The 27,870-nt window shown below is 38.6% G+C and overlaps 1 protein-coding gene across 2 annotated transcripts; it reads left to right on the top strand.

Moving 5' to 3' along the window:
- The first annotated feature begins 233 nt into the window (after nucleotides 1-233).
- Nucleotides 234-27,870, top strand: LOC118850290 (prostaglandin-E(2) 9-reductase-like). Of its 2 annotated transcripts, XM_036759582.1 has the most exons (9): nucleotides 234-381; nucleotides 4,777-4,944; nucleotides 7,102-7,218; nucleotides 18,691-18,768; nucleotides 20,004-20,126; nucleotides 20,788-20,897; nucleotides 21,404-21,569; nucleotides 23,982-24,064; nucleotides 26,690-27,870. In XM_036759582.1, the coding sequence occupies exons 1-9, from the start codon at nucleotides 295-297 to the stop codon at nucleotides 26,730-26,732; spliced, it is 975 nt and encodes a 324-aa protein (XP_036615477.1). In that variant the 5' UTR covers nucleotides 234-294; the 3' UTR covers nucleotides 26,733-27,870. The 2 variants fall into 2 exon arrangements, with proteins under 2 accessions (XP_036615477.1, XP_036615478.1); XM_036759583.1 differs by lacking the exon at nucleotides 7,102-7,218 and having other exon boundaries at nucleotides 284-381; nucleotides 26,690-27,694.

Here is a 27,870-nt window from a genome sequence, read left to right as displayed (position 1 = left end):
CCTCCTCCGTCCTCCCACTCAGACCCCACCATCCTTTCGGAATAACTACCAAAAAAGGGGATGATAATCAAATTTAAGTCAAACAGAGACACTATTTACGCTAACATTTCAGTGCATCTACATTTCTAGGGAAGCTGTAAGGAGGTGATTCGTGACTTGCTGTTCCCTCCACCCCAAGCCACTCCCTCTGAGCTTGGTTGGGCAATAGAGCATAAATATAAATAGCCAATGCTTCAGTTAGTCTTTGCCACTGTGTGGGAGTTTTCTGACTGCACAGAACTGAGGTGAAAAGAAATGGCTCTTTCCAGATCTCACAGGGTGACAATGAACGATGGGAATACCATCCCGGTGCTGGGATTTGGTACTTACGCACCTAGAACTGTAAGTATAGAGAGGAGTGAGGTTGTGTGTGAGGGTGACTAGAACACTGGCAGGGGAGATGAAGTACGAATTATCCTAATTCCCTCCTCATACCACCCAGTATGGCACTAGAGACTCTGGGGTAGAAATACACAATTGCGTATCAAACGCAGGATAGTGAATTTCTGTGTAAGCTTGACACTGTGGTAAATGGATCACATATCAAATTTCTTTACCACCTGTTTGCTAGTTCTTCCAAGGCTGGGAAAAGAAAGCTAATGTGAGATCAGCTGTGAGATGGGAGGGAGGAAGGTTTTTCACTAAGCCCCAGAACTTGAAAAAGTACTTATAAGTGTATAAGGAGAGGAGATGAGCATCTTGTGGTAGACAGTGTCTGCTATATCTGCCTTTTCCATCTTCGATACCATAAGAGATGATATTTAAATGGATGAGCAGAGAGATGTGGGGTTGTGTATTATTATGCGTGCCCAATCCTGGAGCCAGATTGCTGAGAGAAAAACAGAGGTCCTGCCCCCTGCCTTCTGATTAGTCGTGTTTTTTTTTTTAAATTCTTTTAAAGAATATTTGCCAGATTTAATATCATTTTAATAATTTTAATTATATGTATAAATTAGATAAGTCATATAAAATATAATTATTACATAAAATTGATTTAATTATATTAATTTTTAATATTATATTTTACCTGAGGTTGTCTTAGTCCTTAATGTTGCCGGGTATTCCTTTGATTGGGGCTGGAAGACAAAATGGGAACCACACTGGAGAGAGGGCCCTTACTCAAGGCAAGGCAAGGAGTACTTTTTGTTCTGAGGCCATACGCACAAGCCATTTCATAATTATTTGCCTTCTTATCCTTATCAATACGATGACTGAGGTTATAGGTATAGATTCCCTAACAGCAATTCTAAACTCTCAGTTTTTTCCGTTTAGGTGATTCTAAAATTTTAATTTAAATGTGTAGTCATGGATAGCAGAAGTCAAGTTAATTTTCTTTTTTTTTTATTTTCCAATCCATGATTGCTAGTGATTCTCTTAAGTTTATATTGTTTCAGTTTTTTCCCCTAATAAATGAAAAGTCTTCTCCCAAACTTTTTATCATTGAAAGCTTTTCTCTTCCTTTAGGTCTTACTGGCTTTGCAATGTGAATTAATATTGCTCAGTTTTGTGGCATAGTACTCTGCTGTCTTGCAGTAGCCTGGAACTCAATATACTTAAAACAAAACATTCTATTAAACTATGGGCTGTGGGAGGAGGAAAGGGATAGAATGTAGCAGCAGATCCTAAAACTGAAATCTAAAGACAAAACTCCAAGTCAGGGGTGGAGAACCTGGGGCCTCCAGGCTACATGTGGCCTCCTAGATTCTTGGGTGTGACCTTTTGACTTAGTCCAATTTTTTTTTTATAAATTTATTTATTTATTTTTAGTTTACCACACATGGTTCTACATAATTTTGAGTTCCAGATTTTCTCCCCTCCCTCCCCTCTCCCTCCCCAAGACAGCATGGAATCTCATATAACTATCATGTATAACTTTGCATTGAATTAATTTATGCACTAGTCAAGTTGTGGAGAAGAATTATGACCAATGGAATGAATCATGAGAAAGAAGAAACAGAACCAAAAAAAAAAAAACCCCAAAAACAAAAACAAAAGAGAAGCAAAAAAGGTGAGCATGTAGTGCGCCTCAATCTGTGTTCAAACTTCACAGTTCTTTCTCTGGATGAAGATAGCATTCTCCATCGTGAGTCCCCTGGAGTTGTCCTTGCACCTTAGGTTGCTGAGAAGAGCGCAGTATGTCACGGTTGGTCCTCACGGAATCCATATATCCGTGGCTGTGCACAACGTTCTCCTGGCTCTGCTCTGCTCACTCAGCATTATGTCGTGTAGGTTTTTCCAGGTTGTCACGAAGTCTGCATCATCCCCATTTCTTATGGCACAATAGTATTCCATCACCTTCATATACCACAGCTGGTTCAGCCATTCCCCAGTTGATGGGCATCCCTTTGATTTCCAATTCTTGGCTACCACAAAAAGAGCTGCTATAAATATCCTTGTACATATGGGTCCTTTCCCTGATTGTGTGATTTCTTTGGGATACAACCCTAGAAGTGGTATTGCTGGGTCAAAGGGTATGAACATTTCTATAGCCCTTTGGGCATAGTCCCAAACTGCTCTGCAAAATGGCTGGATCAGCTCACAACTCCACCAGCAATGCAACAATGTTCCAATTTCCCCACATTCTTTCCAGCATTTATCATTTTCCTGTTTTGATATTTTAGCCAATCTGACAGGATAGATGTGGTATCTAAGAGTTGTTTTGATTTGCATTTCTCTAATCAGTAGTGATCCAGAGCATTTTTTCATATGCCTATAGATAGCTTTAATTTCTTCCTCTGAAAACTGCCTGTTCATATCCTTTGACCATTTCTCAATTGGTGAATGGCTTGTATTCCTATATATTTGGCTCAGTTCCCTGTATATTTTAGAAATGAGGCCTTTATCAGAGATACTAGTTGCAAAGATTTTCTCCCAATTTTCTGCTTCCCTCCTAATTCTTGTTGCATTGGCTTTTTTTGTACAAAAACATTTCAATTTGACATAATAAACTCATGGGAGTTTATCTGCCAAGACAAACCCGGGGCCTATATGAACATAATTATGAAACACTTTTCACCCGAATAAAATCAGATCTAAATAAATGGAAAAATATCAGTTGCTCAGGGTTAGGCCGAGCTAATATAATAAAAATGACAATTTTACCTAAATTAATCTATCTATTCAGTGCCATACCAATCAAACTACCAAAAAATTATTTTACTGAGCTGGACAAAATAATAACAAAATTCATCTGGAAAAAAAGGAGGTCTAGAGTATCTAGGGTATTGATGAAAAGACATGCTAGAGAAGGTGGCTTAGCCACACTAGATATTAAACTGTACTACACAGCAGCAGTCATCAAAACTGCCTGGTACTGGTTAAGAAACAGGGGTTTGGATCAGTGGAATAGGATAGATACACAAGTAGGAGAAATCAACAAGTTTAGCAATCTACTCTTTGATAAACCCAAAGAGGCCAGCTTCTGGGCTAATAATTCACTATTTCACAAAAACTGTTGGGAAAATTGGAAAATGGTAGGGCAAAAACTGGGCATAGACCAATATCTTACACCATATACCAAAATAAAGTCAAAATGGGTTCATGATTTAGGAGTAAAAGCTGATACTATAAGTAATTTGGGAAAGCAAGGAATAGTTTACTTATCAGATTTATGAAAAAGTAAAGAATTCATGACCCAACAAGAGATAGAGAGCATTACAAAATGCAAAATGGACTTAGTCCAATTTTAAACAACAAATTCTTTTGTTAAGGGGATTTGTTCTGGGAAGTTTGGATTCAGTCAAAGGGCCTTACTTGAGGACCTCGAGTGCCACATGTGGCCTTGAGACTGCAAGTTCCCCACTCCTGGTTTCAGCCAAGAATTCAGCTGACCTGGGCAGATGTGTATCTGGCAAAATGTCTAATTCTCTCTATTGCTTAATAGTCGCATACTTCTTAAAATAGCCAAGTGGAAAAATAAGCATCAGGATCTAAAGAAAATAAATGGCAAAATGCAGCTGTTCATCAAGAGCATGAGTAGTACTTGACCAAGAAAAAGACAAGCAAGAGAGAAAAGTGGAGCTGGAGAGATAGAGGAGAGGTATTAGAAACACGCTTGGCACAGAGATTTAGGTGTCAAGGACAATTTGTTATTGAGAAATCCAAAGGAGTTGGGCTATGTTACTGGCCAGAAGCAGGCTTTGCTCTTCTTTAGGAAGAGGAAGCAATGAATACAAAAGTGAGAGCAGCTTTATAGTGTTAGACTGATGCTGCACCAGCCCAGTACTTCCTTTCAGAGAATGGATTGGTCTGCTCCCTTCTGGGTTATACTCATCCTGATATACTTTCTTGTGTGCTCCCCCTTGATATGTATTAGCATGTCTCCCCTCCTTCTTCATAGGTCCCATGTTGAAAAATGGCTGAAAACTCCTCCTTGTGGGTGTGTAAGGTAATATTCAATTAGCCAATTAAGCATGCTAGTAGCCATTTGACCCAGTTCTCTCTTCAACCCTGACTGTTCTCTGGCTGATTTAAACCAATTCCCCTAACATCCTGGGTTTGCAGTTTTCACAAAACCACTACCTTTATTCTGATTGGCTGGGACCACCTGCCTTAGTTAATTTTTACTCTCTTGACCACTCAAGGCTGACAATTAATTATTGTGTGGAAACTTAACTTTTGTTCATCTCTCACAGAGGGAAGGAAAAACAATAATTAAAGGACCATGTTTAGGGAAGGAAGTCCAGTGGGCTAAGATGTCTTTTTCCAGGTTGAAATTCTCTCCCATTGAATTCCTAGGTTCCCAAAAGTGAACATGAGATAGCCACAAAGTTGGCTATTGAAGTGGGCTTCCGCCATATTGATGGAGCTTTCATATATGAAAATGAAAAAGAAGTTGGGCAGGCAGTCCGAGCGAAGATTGCAGATGGGACAGTGACCAGAGATGACATATTCTATACAGGAAAGGTATACAAAAAAGTGATTGAGTTTTGTGGAATTTTTTTTCATGGTAAAAAAATGTGATGAAATATAAACATTATCCTAAGTGGAACACAAAAGACTCCTCCCAACCAATGCAATCTACAAAACAAAAGTGAATTATGCTGCATAAGGGAAAAGATGAAGGCTAGCTAGTGTTGATCAGAAATAATGGAATTTAACTCTCAGTCATTTAATTTCAAAGGTAGAGTGGCCACTTGGTTAATAAGCAACTACTTGCACAGGGATATTCATCAAAGAAGAGACATTGTGTAGAAGTGTACATTTAGACCAGTTTTAAGCTAGTATAAAAGAGCTGGAAATTTAATTTTCCCAAATAGATAATTAAGAAATCACCTCAGGAACAATGAGAAAAATGAGCACCTCCAGGACAAACTATTAAGGAGGTGTAGTGACCATGTTTTCTGAATGAGCAGCTGTGAGATTATTCCGTATTATGGCATACCAAATGTAATTTTTTGGTATTCAGTGGACTTAATATTTTGAGGTGACAGTTTTGTAACAGTGCTAGCAGTTTAAATTTAGTCTTGAAGACTAAAATTTAAATTGTTCCTACTTTCAGTCAGGATGTAAGATCCTTGACTAAACTTGTGAGAAGACTGTATGGGATGATCCCTTAGCAGATTTTACTTTTAACTAATGGATCAAAAGTGGAGTTAATGTGAAGGAAAATAATATTCTTATTTTGGAATTTAGTGTTTGACAGACTTGTATTTTTTTAAAATTAGAAATAAATTGTCTACCAGGAAGTTAAATTCCATATTTAATGCAAAGGATACAAATCAGAAATATGTAGTCAGTTATTGGGCATTCTTTAAAAGCAGCTTATCATTGGGAAAACATGGAACAATGCTTTAAAGACAAGACAAAAGTAGACTGGAACTTCTTGTTAAGGAAGTTTACATGTGCTTAACTGCTTCTGAACAGCAGTAATGTGCATTTAAATTTGGTAGAAATTCAGTGACATTCTATTATGTAATTAAAAAGTCTCATGGACTTAATTTAAAGGTTTTCTCGTAGTCTTGTCTTGCTATCCATATTTAACTGGATTTAGACAAGAAAAGGATTAAAATATACTTTAGCAATTTTTTTCTAGCTCAATTTTCCTTTGGTCCCCAATGGTGGCTGATTTCTAGCATTTTGACCTTGAAACTTAAACAAGATTTTAGTCATTATATTAATTTGTTGGGGACAGCAAACCCCTTGTTCCAATTAAATCAATTTTATTAAAGGTTTCTAAAATGAAATAGAGAGAAAAGTAAATAATAAGGGACCAAAGTAACAGCAATGTTGCTTACCATTTCCTAAAACCTCCTCCCAAACTACAGGCATAGAAAGTTGCAAGTCTAGCCTGTTGTCTGTTGTGTGCTACTAAGTCATCTTTGTGTTCAATCTTAGGAAACAATGTAGTTTCACTATTAGGCACTTACACAACAGATAAGGTGAAGGTGAAGGTGTCGTTCTCAGTGCCTACTTCCCTATCATCTCTTTTGACGTTTGATTCTGTAGCTACAGCTTCCTTGCATAGATGGAAGAAAATCTCAATAGGTTACCAAACCGCAGTTTCAGATATATTCAAAATTCTGACATTAACCTGAGTTGGGAGGATACCTCATTGTTCACTAGGTCAGGTAGGTTTTGCCCAGGGAAAGCACCCAACTCCATGACTATTTCTTCTTCTTCTTGCCTTTCTAGCTCCAGGCTTGTCTAGTACTTCTTTTAAAACCCCCTGATTCAGAGATGTGTCTGTACTGGGTGTCACTTCACTCAGAACCTCCTTCAACAGGCAGTTCAGGACCCTCAGTTTAGTGGGTAAATTTTGCTAATTCCCAAAGAGGTCCCTTTTGCTGTTGACAAAGCATGTGACATCTCTTTTGAGCCTCAGAAGAACTCTTGAAGGTTGATAGAATTTATTTATTATCCCTCATTTTACAAACAAAGAAACAGGCTCAGAGAGATTAAGTGACAAGGATGAACTTCAGCTACTGCACAATTTTCCTGTAAATTGGCCATTGTGGGAACTCAGTCAGCTCTCCTGTTATTGCCACAATTTTCTGTCCTGCTTGGAATTGCTTTGATAAAAAGCATACAGTGTTACTTTGAATAATCCTTTATTCTCTTTAGCTTCTCAGTACATGCCACCGCCCAGAATTGGTCAGGCCTGCCCTGGAAGAGACCCTGAAGACTCTCCAGCTTGATTACCTTGACCTTTATATTATCCATTTTCCTGTTTCTTTTAAAGTAAGTGCTAGAACCCCCTCTAGGGGTACAAAGACTTTTTGACCACATTTCTCTCTCTTTTGCCTTAGCATTTTTCAGCCCTGCTTGTATGAGAAGTGAAGGAATGTTTTGTCCTTATTCAGGTTTTATCTGGAGGACTGCAGATTAATGTTGATAGGATTAGGTGTCAGAGTCCTAATATTTAAAGTAGATGTCTACAAGTAAACACTTCCAAGAGTATCCTGATTTAGCCTCAAGAGATGAGACTGGTCGTGGTGGTGAATGCCTATAGTCTCCCTGTTGGGGAATTCTCTTGACTTCTTGGGGGAGGCATATAGTCCTAGCAGGCTCCAATGACTGTGTGTCAAAGATAGGAGGAAAAACATACAGATTTATTAGAGTGCTAAGCAATCTGCTCTTGCTGACAGCAAATTCATATTTCTTTGATTTAGTATAAATTTTGTTTTTGTGACCTTCAGGATGCTTAGAGTACATAGCCACTTAGCAGCATTGTGTAGCAACTTAGGAGAGAAAAAAAGGTATTTCACAGAAAAGGCTTGGTGTATCAGTCAAAGGAAAAAAAAGCAGTATTTGGAATACAAGTGGTAGGATTTACTGTCAGAATAAAAAAAAAGATGTTCAACAGCATGCAATAAGGGACAGAGAACAAAGTTTTACAATTAGTCTTTGACAATTGTGAATGCAGTCCTTTTAGAACAAACTTCAGTATGTCTTATCTAAGGACAGGAAGAAACTACAACAGTGAGATAAGTCCATCCTGAAGCTCATACTCTCATTGCATAGAGGTCATGGACTTTCTAATATTAGACCACCAGGAGGTTTGGGGATCTGTACATTTTTAGTCCATCAAGATGTCACATAATATTTGTGTTGCCTATTTTTTCTCCACACCTGCTCCTGGGGAGGCTAAGGCTAGTGGATTGCTTGAGTTAGAGATTTGTGAGCTATAGTAGTGCGACTGTGTATCCATCATTTCCACCAAGGCCGGCACAGATCTGGTGAGCCCCCCAGGTTGCCTCAGGAGGAGCAACCTGCCTAGGTTAGGAACAGAGAAAGATTGTCTAATTAGTTCATGGGTAGTCTTTTACATGTAGGCCACATACACATTTGGAGCTTATGTTTGCATAAGTTATAAGGTGTTGATCTAAATCTAATTTGTTCCATACTACTATCCAATTTTTGTTAAGTAGTGAGTACCTGTGTGGGACAACAGACCAGCGGCTCAAATAAAAAAACAGAGGTGTCTAGGTTTTCTCAAGGTAGAAACAAAACAGAAGCTTTATTTGATCAAGTCTCGCGAGAATTGGGCATCTCCCACTACCAGGGCAGAGATGGTAGTGAAGAGAGGCAAGGGGGAGAAGGCAAGCAAGGGGATATATAACCTTGTACAAACAATTCTAAGAAATCCCACCCCCAGAGGCTGGACCCCTGTCCCTATTTGCTGGGACAGGTGGCCTCACAATCTATCCCAGAATAAGTTTACCCAGTACTAGCATAGAAACTACAGAATTACCTTATAGGGAAATTTCATTGTTAAGATGACGGTTTGTGAGTAGGCTAGGGGAGGGGGAGAGGGGGAGACTTCCTGATTTCCCCGAAATCATATGATTTACAGGAAAACGAAACTTAGGCCTAGTGAGGTCTACATCCTAACTAAATTTGTACTGTTTGAGTATTACCTTGTCTGATTTATTCATAGGGAAGCTTTCACAATTTTGTATCCCACACAAATCCCCCCTCTTATTCCATAGTTGAAAGCTTCCCATGCCAATTCTTATACACTGCTTCAACTGCACGATCTAATTCATTGGTCTTCTCTTCAGGATCTAGTCGGTCCTCCTGCTCAACTGGTTCCCATTCCCCCCCTTAAGGATCATCAGTCTGATAGATCCACTGGCTGTACCTTCTAACTTAATCATCTTTGATAGAGTCCTTTTTTTCATTCTGGTAATCAATTGCAACATACACGGGAGACAAATTGGAAGGAGCACAGCTCCACTTATAGCTATTAGCAACCTTATGGATCAAGTAGGGGTTCAGGGTTCATGCATCCAGCCGGTGGGAGGCTTACACCTCAGATGTATTTTTAATGGGTCCCCCTGGGACGAGGGTTCAACAGTCCATTCGCCGGGCGGCTTAGTAGATGTCTTCATTCGGAAGTGATGGGTCCAGCCTCGCTCTGTGGTCCGCACCACGGTGTCTGATGTCAACAGGACTTGGAAAGGCTCCTCCCGGGTCGGGGCAAACTTCCACGTCCGGATCAGGATCCAGTCTCCTAATTGGTACTTATGCACTGGAAAGCCTAAAGGTGGGGTCTGAGCGATCAACTCCTTAGTCTGTAAAATAAGGAGGTGTTTTGCCAAGGCAGATACATATTCCCTTAAAAACCTATCTTTCTGTTCATATATAGGATCCCAAGTTTCTCCTCTTCCCAGATAAGGGTGACCAAATAGGAGTTCATAAGGAGACAACCCCAGGTCCCTTCGAGGTTTAGTACGTATTCTGAGAAGGGCCGGGGGAGACACTTAGTCCAAGGTAACTGCGTTTCTAACATCAACTTCATAAGCAGTCTCTTGGTCTCCTGATTCATCCTTTCTACCTTGCCTGATGAGGGAGGATGCCAAGGAGTATGAAACTCCCATGTAATATCCAAGGCTTGCATAAGGAGCTGCAGGATCTTGTCCGTAAAATGAGTCCCCTGATCTGAGTCAATTCATTCCACCATCCCATACTGTGGGATTATTTGTTCCAACAAAATCTTACATACCATAGGGGTAGTAGCCCGGGGCAAGGGAAAAGCCTCCACCCAAGATGTCAGATGGTCCACTATGACCAGCAGGTATTTGAGACGGCCTAAGGGGGGCAGCTCAGTAAAGTCCACCTGTATGCTTTGAAAGGGCCGAAGACCTGGTGGTCTTCCACCCATCGGGGTTCGGTGCAAAGCAGTCCTGTTTGTCCTTCGACAAACAAGGCAGCCCTGTACCAATTGTCTTGCTAGGGTGTAAAGGCCGGTTGACACATACTGCATGAGAACAACATCGCACAGGTTCTGGACATCCCAGTGACTGCCCTGGTGTAAATGTTGGAGGACCTGCCTCATACCTGATTTGGTCAGTACCTCTCTTCCATCTGGGAGATACCATTGGCCTTCCCGCTCCTTGGCCCCTAAAGATGACACCTTCTTCTTTTCTTCTGTAGTAAAGGTTGGGGAAGGAAGACTCGGAGGAAAAGAGGGAATTAGTACCAGCAAATGGTTGGGTAGTTCAGATTCTATAGCTCCTATTTTCCGTGCTTCCTCATCTGCAAGGCGGTTACCCCTAACCTCGAAGGACTGCCCAGATTGATGACCATTCACATGGATTATTGATATATTTCCTGGTAATAATAAGTTTTCTAACACCTGAGAGACCAAGGCAAAGTGGGCTAGGTCTTTTCCTCTACTATTTATCATCCCCCTTTCCTCCCATATTTTCCCAAAGACATGAACCACACCCCAAGCATATTTAGAATCAGTATAGATATTCCCATTTCTTCCCTCTAATAACTTTAGGGCTCGGTTCAATGCATATAGTTCACAGGTTTGGGCTGACTATGAATTTGGCAATCTACCACTCTCAACCAGGGAGGAACTATCATCATCCACTATGGCATATCCATTTATTCTTTTTCCCTCCACTATCCTGGAGGACCCATCTATAAACCAGTTCCTTCCCCTTGGAATTGGGGGATTCCTGTAAATCTTTCCTGACTTTGGTTTGGAGATCAATGAAGTCAATACAATAGTGCTCTAAAGTATCAGCATCTGTACCTTTTGAGGATAGGAAGGAAGCTGGGTTTATATTATTGTCCTGGGATAAGACCAAGTCATCTTCTTCAAGAAGTATAGCTTCATATTTTAAAATTCTAGAATCAGTAAGCCATCTCCCTGCCCTCTGGTTAAGGATGGTTCAGACCTGATGTGGGACACTCACAATGAGACTTCCCCCGAACGTGAGCTTCCTACTCTCTCCACCAGTATGGCAGTGGCTGCAACAGATTGAATACAGGTTGGCCACCCCCTCACAACGGGATCCAAAATCTTTGCGAGGAAGGCTACCAGCTTTCTCTGCCCCCCTTTTATTTGGGCAAGGACTCCCAAGGCCACCCCCCTCATCAAGTTACCATTTCTAATAATGATACCCTGATCATCTTTACAAGTTCAAAATTGAAACCTTGGCCAATTGCCATGTTGAAGAAATTCACATCAGAACCCAAATTCCCATACTTTACATGGCTCATCATTAATTTTCCCAAAATTTTAAGCATGCATGATATTAATCAAATAACAAAATAACATTCTCACATTGCTTAGGGAACATTTACAAAGTGAGTTCTAAGTGGCTCGTATGCATTTCTACTCTTCTTCATAAAGCTTTACTAAGTTGGTGCAAAACTCCATAAGTAACACTGATTCCAAAGCATCATAACAAACAAAGTTTCTAGTTATAGCAGAATTCCTAAACATTACAAAGTTTCTTAGTCAAAAAGGTGTTGTAATGGAATCCCACATTGATAGCAGTAAGAGAGTGATCGTAGGAAAATACTACTGCTCTTAGATTCCTTTTAGACAAAGGGAACATCTTAAAGTGAGCCTTAAGCAGTTTGTTTAAATTTCTGTACCTGCCTTAGTTCTAGATAAAATAATGTTAGATTGCCCAGTAAGATAACACAAAAAGAGCTCATATCTTTTACTGACTACTTGCTCTGATCACAGAAATTTGCTATAGAAGGAAAAAAGGCAGGGACACGTGGTATGTCAAATATGACAGGATAAAACATCCTTGGCTCTGTTTATAATCCAGATATAGTTTTGATTCCTCAATTATGTAGTATCTCTGCCACCGCATTGCTACACTCAGAAATAAGTGGGAAACTTCCTTTCCAAAGGAACACAGGGGGAAACTGAGGCCAGGAGGATCCCATCCTAGACTGAGGCTAAGATTGTCCCCTCGGCTTTTGTCCCAAATGAAGATCTCTGCCGTTAACAGTATGGATCACATTCTTTCTGAGTAGCTTGTGGCATTTCTCTCAGACACTGATGTAATGTAGACAACTATACCCAGATTCAAACTCAAAACAAAAGTAGTTATAGTCCCAAGTGCCTTTTAACCTTAAACAGCAAGTCCCAGCAGTCACAGCTTAGAGTCAGATACGGAGCTGCAATAAGCAGTAAAGATTTACTAGGACTCACATAAGGGATTTAAACATTCTCGTTCTCCACTTTAAACTTGTCCTGTTGTAAAAGCCAAATATTAGAATCCTTTCTATCTATTGTACATAAACTTTTAATTTCTCAGCAAGCTAAGTTCAGTGTTTAGGACCTACATAACTCAAAGAAGTTCTTTGTCTGGGGCTGATGACCTTGCCCATGCAGATAGTTTTCCAGGTGCCTTGGCAATTTTACAAAATAAGGAGAAGTAACATGGATCCCAAGAAGGGGTTAAATAGAAAAACCTTGGGTCTGTTTGCTATCTTTTGCTGTTTCTCTGAGCATACTTATGCAAGGTCGAGGCTTTCTAAAAATCATACAAAGGATTTTACAAAACTTTTTTTTCATAAAAAAAATCTCTCCTTCTCAGAAACAGCTCATAATTTATCCTGATATTATTATTAATTCCTAAGTGTTAAACAATTCCCAAATTTTGATCACCAAACCTTTTCCACATTATTGAGAAAAAAAACCAAAACTAAACATACTCTGGTAAATACTATCTTGAAGCAATAACATCAAAAGCTTAATTAACGATCTCACAAATTTCCCAAATGATAGTAAAACAATTAAAGACAAAATTTGGTAATTTAAGATTTCTTAAATTACAATTCTTAACCTAATAACATTTAGATTGTAAAAGAAATTGCTTCTCTAACAACACAGATGATACAGCTGCTTACCAAGTTATGCAATAAGAGAAATTTTAGACATATAACAATATCATAAACAATTATCATCTATTTAAACTTGAAAACCAAAACCAATTAATTTCCATTTTGGTGGCTTTACCTCAGTCAGATATGGCCCCGAACTGCCTGATACAGAGAATCATTCATCTCATCACCAAAACTTCACATTGAAGAAAATCCACATACGGTTAATAAATATGAAGCAATTATTTTTAACTTAAAACAGTGTACATTCAAATAGCATTTATTCTACGCCAAGCATTGTGCCAAGCACCTTTACAATCATGCGATCTTTGTAATATCCCTGGGAGTGGATTCCACCACCATCCCGTTATTGAACAGTGAACTACAGTAAATAGAATTTTCTTGGGGCTATATAGTTAATAAATTTCTCAATGCCAAATAATATGCACTTTTTCTAGAAAATTATTCAAATATGCATTTCTAAGTTCCATTCACATTACAAATAGTTTGCAATCACCTATTATAATTAGATCAGTTTAAAATGTGCTGGGCCAGTATTTTAACCACTTCTTTTGCCCCAGGTAAAAAGGAAGCCCAAGAAATTTGAATCATTGTTAACAAGGTATAGTCAGTTTCCCTTCCAGGCAGAGGGGGTTGATAATTAATTGAAGAGCAATAATAATAACTCACAATAATCAATATCTTTAATCAATATCCATATAAGATTTAATAGAACCCACCCACAAATCTAGCTCGAAAGGTGGATGGACATAATTTCTTTTATCTCTTCAGAACTTTCTTGGTTTTCAACATTAAAACAGTAATCCCAAATAACCTAGTTAACAATCTTACAAGTAAGTGCTGGCTGAATTGTTTTAGCTGTGACCTTCCATTAACTACAGGTAAAGTAGAAAATACCTGGTCTTCTAAATGGCAATTAAGGCTGAGAAAGTAACTTAACCAGTTTTACACAATTGTTTTCATATTATTTTTTTTCTTCTCTTCAACAAAATTCAGATTAATAATTGCTTTGTCTAACACTATTTTCAGTCACTTAAGTTTGCAATATAGGACATTTTACTACAATTTAGAAGCACAATAATAGTACAAATAGAAAGATTTTCAGATGACATTAATTGCATTCTCAAATCATTACATATTTTAGGCTTACCAAGCATAGAGGCTTTTCTTCTCTCCTCATAGTTGCAGAGCCTAGCTGTGGACTGAAGGGAGGGGGGCGAAGGGGGGGGGGAAGGTGCTGGGAAGCTGCAGAGTCCAGCACCTGAATTAAAGGTCTAAGGAGTCATTTAGGAGGGTCCCTGAGATTTTTGTTTCTCAGGAATGTAATAAGCAACAGTCTTTTGGGTAAAATATGTTCGGATGGTTCTCATTCTCTGGTCATATTTCTCTATTTTGGAAGTTTTAAGCCACTTTTTTTTTTCTTCTTTCAAATTCAAATAGGAACGAGGGTCACTAAATTGCACATAAGGATCTCTGTAGTTGTATGTAAAAAAAAGTATTTACTAACTCTATAGATTTATTTAATACCTTTATATTATTAAATATTTTCCAATTCTATTTGTAGGATCATTACTTAAAGTTCTTAATTCTGAAAATTGGGAAACCATAATTACAATACATTGTAGTACACATTCTAGATTTTTCCTTTTCTCCTCATACTAGGGAGCTTGAAGTGTCTCTTTTTCATATCTATGTATTTTCCGAATTTGCCTTAGTACCAAATAGCATAATAAATTCTGAGCATCAAATTAGAAGTAACACATTTCACTTAAATTTAAGGGAAAAGTTCCCGCTTTCTTTCTTATCTCTCCACATTCCAAATTGGCCAGATCTCGGATGGAGGGAGACAGAAAGAGCATATATATATCATTTTTTTTAACAACTTCCCAAAAGTTTCCACCTTGTGCTCTCAAAACCTCTATTCACACTGTTTGTGCAAATAGATTATGCCTTTCTTAAACTTCCTTCACATGTCTCTTCCCTATATGGTTAAACTTTCTTGCTTTTCCTTTCTGGTGGACTTTGATGAAAGCCCCTGTAAAACTGCACATACCTTATTTCTTTCTAATTCTGACCTGACACTCCTCTTTACCCTGCCTTTTCCATCACATAACTTAAACAAGAAAACAATTTTCTCTCTCTTTCTCTCTTCCCCGCCCTCCCGCTCCTCTGAAGAGACTGGAGTCAGGGAGGGAGAGAAAACCAGATAGTGGACATTACAGGGTGTCAGATTACACACACACAGAAGCACAGATACAGACAGACACAGACACAAAGATACAGAAATCCAAAAGCTTTTTCACTTTCCCTGGGAGAGTTTTCCTCAAAACACCAGGAAAAATCCATTCCACCCACCTAGGTCAAATATTATAAGAGCTCTTGTCTATGGCCATTTTCCTTTCTATTTTGCTCCAAAGCAGTGGGTTTTAATTGCCCTTTCTTTTTATACTTTTGTTGTTTATTCCAATTTTGCAATCGATTGCCTAAAGGAATATCTACAGGTACCTCATGCTTGTGCTCCGACTGCACAGATTCAGATTGTTTTTTTTCCCCATAATTTACGAGGGCCATCTCCGCACCCTCCAAGTTCAAAAGAACTTAGCCAAACTGAGTGGGAGGGTCGCCCACTCCCAGGAAGTCCCCCGCGAAGCGTCCTCGAGAGCGTCCTTGCGTTGGGGTTGTATCCCACCCTAATTTGGTCGGGAGCCGTCACTGCACTCCCTGAGTCCCAGACTCAACAGATAACCCCCAGACCTCGGAGTGCTTACCTTCAGAGAGTATGCGTACTTGTTTATGACTTCAACACACACCACACCGGCCGGCCAGACTTTTTCTCTTTCCCCTTACTTTTGGAATGTCGGAGCCTAGCACAGCTTCTGTTCCTCCGAGTCCCTCTCTTCGGGATTTTCCCCCAATGGGGAGGAGCCCTACACCAGGACAAGGAACCCCCAATAAATCTTTGTGGTGCACGCTGGATCCTTCTCCCTGGTGAGGAGAACCCCCCCCCAATCAAGGGGAATCCCGGACCGAGCCCCCAAACTGTGCGGGACAGCAGACCACCGGCTCAAATAAAAAAACAGTGGTGTCTAGGTTTTCTCAAGGTAGAAACAAAACAGAAGCTTTATTTGATCAAGTCTCGCGAGAATTGGGCATCTCCCACTACCAGGGCAGAGATGGTAGTGAAGAGAGGCAAGGGGGAGAAGGCAGGCAAGGGGATATATAACCTTGTACAAACAGTTCTAAGAAATCCCACTCCCAGAGGCTGGACCCCTGTCCCTATTCGCTGGGACAGGTGGCCTCACAATCTATCCCAGAATAAATTTACCCAATACTAGCATAGAAACTACAGAATTACCTTATAGGGAAATTTCAATGTTAAGATGATGTTTTGTGAGTAGGCTAGGGGAGGGGGAGAGGGAGAGACCACCAGATTTCCCCGAAATCATATGATTTACAGGAAAACGAAACTTAGGCCTAGTGAGGTCTACATCCTAACTAAATTTGTACTATTTGAGTATTACCTTGTCTGATTTATTCATAGGGAATCTTTCACAATCTTGTATCCCACACAGTACCTATTCCAGTAACTGGGATCTTCTTTTTGTTGAACAGTATGGTGTTAGATATATTTGCACTAGTATGTTGTATACTTAAACTGTTACACTGTTAAATCTCTCTATCTTTCTACTTTAATTTGCAGCAATTTTTTAATTATTATTTTGGGTGTTTGATTTATTTATCTCTAGATTTAGTTTCCTAAATGCACTTTTTTCCAGGACCACACAAGGGCCCTTGCTGGGCTTTTGGGTGATGTGGTTTGCTCTGTTTGGTCTTAGATGGGTTCCTCGTGGATTTGCATTGACCTTCATCTCCTAGAATTTGGCTCCCCATGTTCTCTGAGTTCCAGACAGCTGTGTTTTCAAGGCCACCTATGGCATCTCAAAACAGAGTATTCAGATCCCCTTGGCTTTGGCCTTGGCTGTTTTGACCTAAGCTCAGTGGCAGGTCAGTAGTTCTTCTATCTGTTCCTCCCCAGAGTTTTCAAGGTCTGTACCCTAGGGTATTCTCAGGCAAGTCCTCCATTCTTGCAGAACCTAGACCCAGAGTATTTATTCCTTAATCATGAACCCATTTTGACTTCATTTTGGTATATGGTGTAAGAAATTGGTCTATGCCCAGTTTCTGCCATACCATCTTCCACTTTTCCCAGTAGTTTTTGTGAAATAGTGAGTTCTCAGCCCAGAAGCTGGATTCTACGGGCTTATCAAAGATTAGATTGCTGTAGTCATTGACTACAGGCTGTCTTCTTTTAATAGTCTTTGAAATGCAAGGGATAGGAGCAGTTAGGTGGCACAGCAGCAGCCCTGGAGTAGGGAGGACCTGAATTCATATTTGAACCTGATTACAAATCTGGCCTCACATGCTTACTAGATGTGTGACCTTGGGCACTTAATCCCAGTTGCCTCCAAAACAGAATGCAAGGGAGGAAAGAAATTTGTGAAATGTCAACAAGTCCAAGTAGCCTTAAGAGTCTGGGTGATGGTCTAATGCTTACATATTAAAAGGGGACCCCTCTTTGTCTATTGGTTATTGAGGGGGAAAGAGAAGCTGTGTGTATGAGTGTTTAAAGGAAATACCCTATAGAAAGAGAGGGCTGGGGAAGAAGGGATACATGAATCATACTATTATTTATGTGGGGAAAGTGAAGTATAAGAACAAGGGATAAAATGAACAAGAGACTTGAACAGACCAAGGAGGAACAAAAGGGAAGTCAGAGAGGGAAGAGGAATGAATATGTTAGGGGAGGGGAGAATTTCTTCAAGCACAACAAGCTACAACTATGGAAGGCTGATTAACCAGCAAATAAATAAAAGTGAATTGAAGATTTAACAATTTGATTCTGGACCACGGGCAACAAAATAGGAATCACTAAAACTATCCAGCAGTGAATTGTTTCCTTTTGGTCAAGCCAGAGCCTAACTTGGGGCGTTGCATGCCATTGGCACTTAATAAATGCTTTAGGATTGAGTGAGTGAATGGATATACATGACTACAGTTGCATAAAAATTTCTAGACTATTCCAGTTAAAGGACACATCTTTTCTTTTAAGTATCAGTATACTGCCAAGTTAAAAATTGTCACATGCCCATACCGAACCATGTGATTAAATTAGGCAGTTTTGCTTCTTTCAGGAAATGTGCTTCTTTATTGGATTTAATTCAATATTTTTTGAAAAATGTTTTGTGTCACAAATTATCAATAAAGTTTTAAATACATAATAAAATGAGCGGGTTTGATTAGATGATCTCTTAAGATTTTTTCCTGGTCTACATCTGTGATACTCTGAACTTGTATTATACTTATCTATGGACTTGATTTCTACTAGTTGATAAGCTCCTGCAAGACAAGAACTATATCACCATTTCATGTTTTATTTGTGGCATCTGGCACAGTGCCTTATGCAATGCACACAGCAGGTTGAATTGAATAGAATCACTCATTTACTTGAGTGTCTCAAAAAGACAAGTTTCTCTTCTCTAATTACAGCCTGGCAAAGATGTGATGCCAATGGATGAAAATCACAAAATTATTGGTGACTCTGTGGATTTGCGTGATACTTGGGAGGTAGGTGACTTGTGGAAGCAGACACCAAAAAACATGCTGTGGCTTTGACGTAAAGTTAGCCCTGTGTAGAAGTGATTGTGATGGGAGAGGGAGATCCTCAGGTAGTTGGAAGTGAATTTTATTAAATGAAGAGATGCAAAGCAGCTTGTTAAATGGAATGTGTGCAGGGCTAGAAACCTAGACTTCTAATTTTAGCTCTGATACTGATTTGTGGATGTTGAGTGAGTCATCTCAACTATCATTTGAAGAATGAGGGAAGCTAGACTAAAAGATAGTGAAGTCTCTTGACCCTAATGATTTACTCTATTATTCTATATTAATATAAAAGGCATGAGTGTGGATTAAATGAGGATAGACAGGCTAATCAGAAAATCCAAGGAATTATGTACTTTAAATATTGTTGAAGGAGCCTCTGTTGGTGACAATGGGATCTTGGGCACCCTGAGATGAGTTATAGAATGGGGAGGACAAGAGGAGAGTTACACTGCCAGGATTTTTCTAAACTCCAAGAAATTTAAACATCTTGTCAGATTCAGATCAAGTGGAAAGAAACCAGGACAAATTGAATGGGAATGGCAGAGGAGAGAGTAACTGGTGTGCTAAAAAATAACAAAAAATAAAGACAAGAAAAAGTAGATAGAAACTGGGGTTTTTTCTGGTGGTTGTTACTCTTTTTCTTTCTTGGCAGTGTAGATTTTGTCACCCATTTCACAGAATGAAAGACTTTTTTGATATTTCTGAGTACTTGGCTCTGGCTCCTATGATTTTAAATTCCATTTACTGAAATAATTACTTAACTTCCAGATTTTCATACTTTGATTGAAAAGGCAAATGGGAGTCAGTGTCACATCGATAAAGTTCAGTTAATATTTTTTTTTTAAAACTAGAAATATGCCTGGTGAAGACCTGTCCTCTGGTCCAGCATAGTAAAAAAGTTAGAAGACCTGAACTCAAATCATGGTTTGGTTACTTACTACCTGTATGGTGTTTGGCAATAGCTTCTCTAGACTCTGATTTCCTTGATCAAAAAGGGAAAAAAATGAGGAGATTGAACTAAATTGTATCTAAAGCCCCTTCCAGGTTTGAATTCTGTGACATGCCTTCTCCTGCATTTCTTTTTTTCAAATTAAAGGAGAGCAAGTGGAAAGACCAAGGCTAGGTGATGAATGGTGGAAGGGTTCTACTTGACATGTCCTCCAAGGTTCCATAGGGGTTCACAATCTCTCTCTATTCAGGCCATGGAGAAATGTAAGGATGCAGGACTCGTGAAGTCCATTGGAGTGTCCAACTTCAACCGCAGGCAATTGGAGATGATCCTGAATAAAACTGGGCTTAAATATAAACCCGTCTGCAACCAGGTAAAACAATCCTTTTTCTAGCGCAGTTTCTTTCCTATCCTTCCTCTCTCTGAGAAATGAATGGAAGAACCATTGCTCCCTGCAATTCTTATCTTCATCAGGGTCCTAGATCTCATTTTTTTTTCTTGAAACTATTTCTTCTTACAAACATTTTCTTAGTTTTAAATAAATAAAACTTATTTCTTTGGTCCTTTAAACCATAAAATTTTTCAGACATACACGGTTTCATCCTATATAATCCATAAGGTCATTTGAGTCTATTTTTATTAAACAGTTGATTTTCTATTCACAGTTACTCAGGTAATTAATACCTGAAAGCTCTGTTTCTTCATTTAAATAGTTTTTATTAAACCAAAGTTCTTTTAGTACTTCTTTCAGACATCAACCTATTCATCAATGACAGTAGCTGAATCTTATATCCTTTATTAATTGATTTTAGTCTTTTCCTTAATTCAAAGCTACTTTTCCCGTCCCTTTTAGCACTAATGGCTCTATGTGAAAAAGGCCTTAAATAGACATATAATGTACTAACATTCTGTGATTTGGGGTATAGCTAGGTAATTCTCAAGTCCTTTAATTAATAAAATGCTTAATATTGTTCTTTTTGGCCTCATGCATCTTATTTTTATTAGCTAAAATCTCAGTATTTATTGTCCTGCAGGTGGAATGCCATCCTTACCTGAACCAGAGCAAATTGTTAGAGTTCTGCAAGTCAAAGGATATCATATTGGTAGCATACAGTGCTTTGGGATCCCACAGAGAGCCCCGATGGTGAGAAAGGGGGTCTGTAATGGATTTCTTAGTCACTAATAAAGTTGTCCACCCAAATTTGTGTATTCTTACAAATTATGCAACACTGAGCAATGGAAATGGCATTGATTATAGGATTATAATTAGCTGGATTTGACTCCCATTTGACCTCTGGCAGTTTATTAGTTGTATGATCTTGAAGAAATAATTTAACCTTTCTAAGCCTTATTTTGTTATATGTAAAGAGAAGATAATTAATTTTGCCCTGCCCATCTCATAGTATTATTATGAGTTTCAAATGAGATGTCTATGGAAATGCTTTGAAAAATGTAAAAAGCTAAAGGATTGTTGGGGGTCCTTGGACGGCAAGGACCCATCCCAGTATGCAATGGATGAGGTGGGAGTCAAGGTGGAAGACTCTCTGATTTATTGGGAGAAATCATAAAGGATGATAACTATCTACATGGCATTGAACTCTGCCCGATTTCTCTGACCACAGATTTCAAAATGTTTGTTTTCCCTTGCAGGGTAGATCAACAGTCTCCCATCCTTCTAGAAGACCCAGTCCTGGGAGCCATTGCCAAGAAGCACAATCGGAGCCCAGCCCAGGTTGCTCTCCGATACCAAATTCAGCGAGGGGTGGTAGTCTTGGCAAAGAGCTTCAATGAAAAGCGGATAAAAGAGAACCTTCAGGTAAAGAAGCATGGGCAGAATTGGTTTAAGCAGTTGCAGAAACGCTGGTTTTGGTGAATGGAATATTGGAGAAAATGATGAAAAATAGAGAAGACTGAAAGCTGGTCATTAGGAAGGTGATTCCTGAAGAGTCTAGTGGACCTCACTGATTCAGTTTCATGGAAAGAAGTGTGAATTTATCCACATTATCTGCTGTTCTCAAAAGATCTCCAGGAAAATACTTGTTCACTTCAGTTTTCTGAGGAGAGCGCATGTGTGATGTTTATGTAATATGCACTTTGGAATGACTGCTTTGTATTTATTCACATTATATCATACACATATATAATATAAAGAGAATAAATACATAGCAGTTAAATACATAGTAGTTTGTGAGGCAGAACATTAGCAGTTCAGGACATCAGGGAGGACTTCATATAGAAGTTGGTACTTGAGTTATAGCAAAGGAAGAAAGGGATTCTGTGAGGTAAGATTAAGAGAGAATGCATTTCAGGCACAGGGGGTAGCCAGTGCAAAGGAAAGAAGACAAGAGATGCAGTGCTGTGTGTGAGGAACCAAGAGAAAGATAGGTTGGGGCCAATTTGTGGAGCAGTTTATATTTTATCCCCAAGACATCAAGGATTTTATTGAATAAGGGAATGACACAGTGAGATCTGACCTTAAGGTTAATGACTTTGTCTGCAGTGAGGAAAACGGACTAAATTGGGGAGTGACTTGAAGGAGAATGACCAATAATGCAGGTGAGAAGTGATGATGGTAGCCATCTGAGCAAACAGAAATGATGGGATATAAGAAATGTTGAAGCAGAAACATCGAGATTTGGCAACTAATTATATTTGTGGAGTGAAAGAAAGTGAGGAATCGAGGATAACACCAAGATCATGAACCCGTGAAACTAGGAAACTTGTGGTTCCTTTTACAGAAATTGGGAAGTTTGGAATCAGTGTTGCTTTGGAGGAAATGATAATGCCTTTGAAATGTCTTCTTGGGATATCTGATAAAAACAAACTCTGTCTCTCTTTCCTACTCCTCCTATTATTCTCCTCACCCCTCTGGCTGCCTGAGAGGGCAGACATTAAATCCAAAACTTCTTTGTACTTTAAAATTGTCTACTTTTCTGTTTTAATCAGCTGAAGCACAATGGATTCTGCTCCAGCCCCTTCACTTTACTCTGTGTGTGAGTGTGAGTGTGTGTGTTTGTGTGTCTGCTTCAAATGTATTTCCTGTAAACCACATATTGTAGGACTCTGGATTTTAATCCACTCTGCTGTCTGCTTTTTATGGGTGAGTGCCACCCATTCACATTTACATTTGTGATTACTGTGTTTTACTTCCATCCTATTTTTCTCCTGTTTATCCTTCTCATTCTTTTCATCTTGTCCCTCCTCACCAGTGTTTTGCTTCTGACCACCCTTTCCCTCAATCTGCTCTCTATCTTCTGCCTTCTATCAGTCTTCCTCCTTCTTTTATTCTCCTCCCTTTCTACTTCTAAATATGGTTAAGATAGATTTCTATATCCAACCGAGTGTGTATGTTATTCCCTCTGTAATCCTCTTTCATGTGAGATAATTTACCCCATTCTACCTCTCTTCCCTCTTCTCCCTCGTTTGCATACCTTATATTTGTTTTTTTAATGACATCTCATGAAAATCAACTTATTCCCAAACCCTCTCTCTACATATACCCCTTCCAACTGGACTAATAGTAATACAGGTCTTAAAAATTACAAGCATCACTTTCCCATGTAGGGATGTAAACAGTTTAACTTTATTGAATCCCATATATGTTTTATTATATCCTCTTTGCCTTTTTATGCTTCTCTTCAGTCTTATATTTGAAAGTCACATTTTCTGTTCAGCAATGGTTTTTTTTATCAGGAATGCTTGAAAGCCTTCTATTTCATTAAATATCCATTTTTCCTGTTGAGGGTTATATATTCAGTTTTGCTAGGTAGGTGATTCTTGGTTGTGATGCTAGGTCTTTTGCCTTCTGGAATATCATATTCCAAGCCCTTTGATCCTTTAATGTAGGAGCTGCTTGAAGTATTGAGTTTGAGTGTAATATTCCCAGGAGTTTGCATTTGGAAATCTCTTTCCAAAGGCTATTGGTGGATTCTTTAAATGTCTATTTTACCTTCTGGTTCTAGGATATTAGGGCAGTTTTCCTTGATAATTTCTTGAAATATGATGTCCAGGATCTCTCTTTCTCTCTTTTTTTTGTATCATAGTTTCAACTGTTTTCAATTATCTCCCTTGGATCTATTTTCTAGGTCAGTTGTTTTTCCAACACCAGAACAGAGTTATAGTAGTCTAAGTGGAGAGTGTGACTGATTCAGTCAGTCGAGTTGCCTATTCTGTTCTGAGGTGCTATAAGGAGATCCTGCTTATTATAATTTCCTCTCTTCCTTGGCAGGTGTTTGACTTCCAGTTGACTCCAGAAGACATGAAGGTCATTGATGGCCTTAACAAAAACCTTCGTTACATGACCGTTAATGAGTGAGTTTTTGCCTTTAGTATCTTACTTTCTATCTTAGAGGTCTGTGACTGCAGGGACATGGGGGAGCACTTGAAAGGAAGGAGTCCTTTTTCAAGTCCTTCATAGAGAAGTTATAAATCTACAAAGTATAATGTTTTACAATGGTCCTCAAATCTCTTCTTCTTTTTATCTGAAGTAGCACTCTGGACCTCCCCTGTGCACTTTTTCTGGGTCAGGTGTTGTGTAGTCAGATCTAATATAATAAAAATGACAATTCTACCTAAATTAATTTATTTATTCAGTGCTATACCAATCAAACTATCAAAAATTATTTTATTTTGCTAGAAAAAATAATAACAGAATTCCTCTGGAAGAACACAAGCTCAAGAATATAAAGGGAATTAATGAAAAGAAATGCAAGGGAAGGTGATTCAGCTGTACCAGATATAAAACTCTATCATAAAGCAGCAACCATCAAAACTATTTGGTACTGGCTAAGAAATAGAGTGGTAGGTCAGTGGAATAGGTTAGGTACGGAAGACATAGTAGTCAATGACTATAGTAACTTACTGTTTGGTAAACCCAAAGATTCCAGATTTTGGGGTAACAACTCACTATTTGACAAAAACTGCTTGGAAAACCAGAAAATAGTATGAAGAAACTAGGCTTAGACCAACTTTTACACCGTGTACTGAGATAACGTCAACATGGGTGCATGATTTAGACATAAAGTGTGATACCATAAGCAAATTAGGAGAGCAAAGGATAGTATACCTGTCAGATCTATGGAGAAGGGAAGAATTTATAGCCAAACAAGAGATACTAAACATTATGAAGTGCAAAATGGATCATTTTGGTTACATTAAAAAGTTTTTTTCAGAAAGCTAATGCAGCTAAGTTTAGAAAGGAAGCAGAAAGCTGGGAAACAATTTTTACTCAGTTTCTCTGATAGAGGCCTCATTTCTGAAATATATAGAGAACTGATTCAAATTTATGAGAATACAAGCCATTCCCTGATTGATAAATGGTCAAAGGACATGAACAGGCAGTTTTCAGATGAAGAAATTAAAGCTATCTATAATCACATAAAATGCTCTAAATCAGGGCTTCTTAACCTTGGGGTTGGGACCCACAGTTTAAGATGCATTCCTCTAAATCACTGTTGATTAGTGAAATGCCAATTAAAACAACTCTGAGGTACCATCTCACAACTATGAGAAAAAAGGAAAATATAAATGTTGGAGAAAATGTGGGAAAATTAGAATTGCATTCATTGTTGGTAGAGTTGTGAATTGATCAAACCATCCTGGAGAGCAATTTGGAACTATGTCCAAAGGGTGGTAAAACTGTGCATACCTTTTGATTCAGCAGTCCCATTACTAGATCTGTATCCCAAAGAGATCATCAATAAGGGAAAAGAATCTCTGTACATAAAAATATTTATGGTGCCTTCCCTATTTCAATTATTTTCTGAATAACATTATTCGTTTGCATGTGTTCACCCACGTTACATTGCGTGCTCTTCAAGAATAGAGATTGTCTTTTGCTTTTCTTTGTATCCTTGTTGCCTAGCACAGTGCCTCACATATGGTAGGCATAGTCAATGGTTATTGACTGACTAACTTGCTGCATAGTGGGATATTTACTATGCTGTTGATTGCCCTTGGAATATCTCCTCCTTCTGATGCTATACAAACAATCAGAATTTAATGGAATTCATAGTAGAGCCTGGCCACAGTGCACCACAATACTTTTCTTACTCTAAATTCCCTCCATGCTATGGGAGGAAACCTGTTTTTTTAATTGATGTGGATAAAGGTATGCCATGGTATAGGGATTCAGTGTGATGATTGTCATGGGAAAATCACTGAATTTCAAGTCTTACATTTTAGCTTTGATTCTTCTTTTTGCCACTTCCTACCAGTTTGACTCGAGGTCCAACTTCTCCTCCGTTGGCTTCAGTTTCCTAAATCAGAGCCCTCCAAATACCCATTTTTATATGGCCCTTCTTAATGATAATAGTAGACATTTACATAGTGATTTATGGTTGCAATGTCCTTTGTACTCACAGTCTCAAGTGAACCTTGCAAAAACCCTGTAAAACAAGTAGTCCAAAAAATATTATTCTCCATTTTAAAGATGAGGAAATTGAGCTTCTGAGACATTAGGATAATTTGCCCGTACTCATAAAGCCAATAATTGAGAGAGCCAGAACTTGTATCCAACTTTTCTGGTTCCAGAGCCAGGATCTATAATTGTTTACTGATTCAATTATGTACTGACTGAGTTATGTTTGACCCCCTGTGATCCCATTTGGGGTTTTCTTGGCAAAGATACTGGAGTGATTTGCCATTTCTTTCTCTGACTCTATTATACCACCCATTTATTTGCCTTGTGTCTCAGAAATGCTTTCTTGTTTAAGGAAACTGAACAGAGACTGCTTGAACCCAAGACAAAATGCATCTACAGCTAAGTCCTCACTCAGTGTTTAGATGCATGGGCCAAAGAAAACAAACCACTAGAAAGATTGCATTTCTTAATCTGGATATTTGAGGTTTTGGGGGGAGGTACGTTGTTGGGGTTGATGTGTTGGAGAGATTTCTTTAATGCATAAGACTTTTACATGTATGTTCCTTCCTTTTTAGGTTACAGGAACATCCCAACTATCCTTTTAATGATGAATATTAATGAAGTTCTGACTCAGAAGATTTGTGGTCCTGAGGCATTTCAATTCTCTCAAAGGAATAGCTGATATTCTGTTGATTTTTATGGAAATTAAATCCAGTGTTATGGTTAAGCCATGTACCATAGCTAAGCCTACACCCAGGCCTAGGTTTAAAATAATTGTTCTATCATAAGCCCTGCCTTTCCTGCCCCCAATAAGATAGGCACCGTGGTACACATTTATGTAGCATTTCAAAGTTTAACAGGTACTTTTCATGCAGTATGCAAGTATTATCCACTTTTTTCCAAGAAAGGTAACCTTAACTGTGAGAGGTTATATCAGAGCTAGTGTCTAGTTCACAATCTTCCTCCTTTTTCAGACCTCACCGTTATTCTAAGTACTTCAGCACATATGTTGATATCCCCTCCAGCATCCTAACCACTCCATTCCTGAATTTCCTCAACTCCCATGGACAACTTCTTTAGTTCACCATCTATGTAGTAGTATAGATCAGCGGTCCTAGGAAGGCAGTGCCCTTCAGTTCTCTACAATTGAATCCCAGTTACTTTCATATCCAGCATGAATGCAGTAATTTCTATAACTCTGGGGTGGAGAAGAAAGCCAATCATATAAATACACACACACATGCACACACACACACATATGACGAGAAATCAGTCATTAGAAATTAAGAAAACAATCACATTCTGTGATTAAACACAAATAATGAATATGTGATAGTTCACACAAAACCTGGAAGAACACCAGCCCTTGTAAGCCCTGAGGCTGACAAATATCCATATCTGAGGTAACCCATAAGGCAAAAATAAATCTTTGAATCTGGGATCTGTCTGTAGTAAAGAAGATGTAACTTTAACACTGATTATTCCAAGTGCACTTTAATGATTTTAATAATTAATGGCTAAACAATTTATCATATAAAAATCTATCATATTAAATCTACCAAATAAAAGGCATTCTTTAATGTAGAGCCTATATCAATTGCATACCAGCTTGGGGAAGGGGCAGGGGAGGGAAGGGGAGAAAAATTAAAATTTATGAAAGTGAATGTTGAAAACTAAAAATAAATAAACAAATTTATTTAAAAATTATTTTCAAAAAAGCATTCTTTATAAAATAAACTTGTAAGCCTAACAATAA

The sequence above is a fragment of the Trichosurus vulpecula genome, chromosome 5 (assembly GCF_011100635.1).
Source record: "Trichosurus vulpecula isolate mTriVul1 chromosome 5, mTriVul1.pri, whole genome shotgun sequence".
NCBI lineage: Eukaryota > Metazoa > Chordata > Mammalia > Diprotodontia > Phalangeridae > Trichosurus > Trichosurus vulpecula.
This window is presented reverse-complemented; position numbering and strand designations above follow the sequence as displayed.

Coding starts and splice junctions, on each gene's coding strand:
- LOC118850290 (XM_036759582.1), top strand. CDS start 295: ATGGCTCTTTCCAGATCTCACAGGGTGACAATGAACGATGGGAATACC. Junction 18,769..20,003: donor ATTTGCGTGATACTTGGGAG/GTAGGTGACTTG, acceptor CTCTCTATTCAG/GCCATGGAGAAATGTAAGGA. Junction 21,570..23,981: donor GGATAAAAGAGAACCTTCAG/GTAAAGAAGCAT, acceptor CTTCCTTGGCAG/GTGTTTGACTTCCAGTTGAC.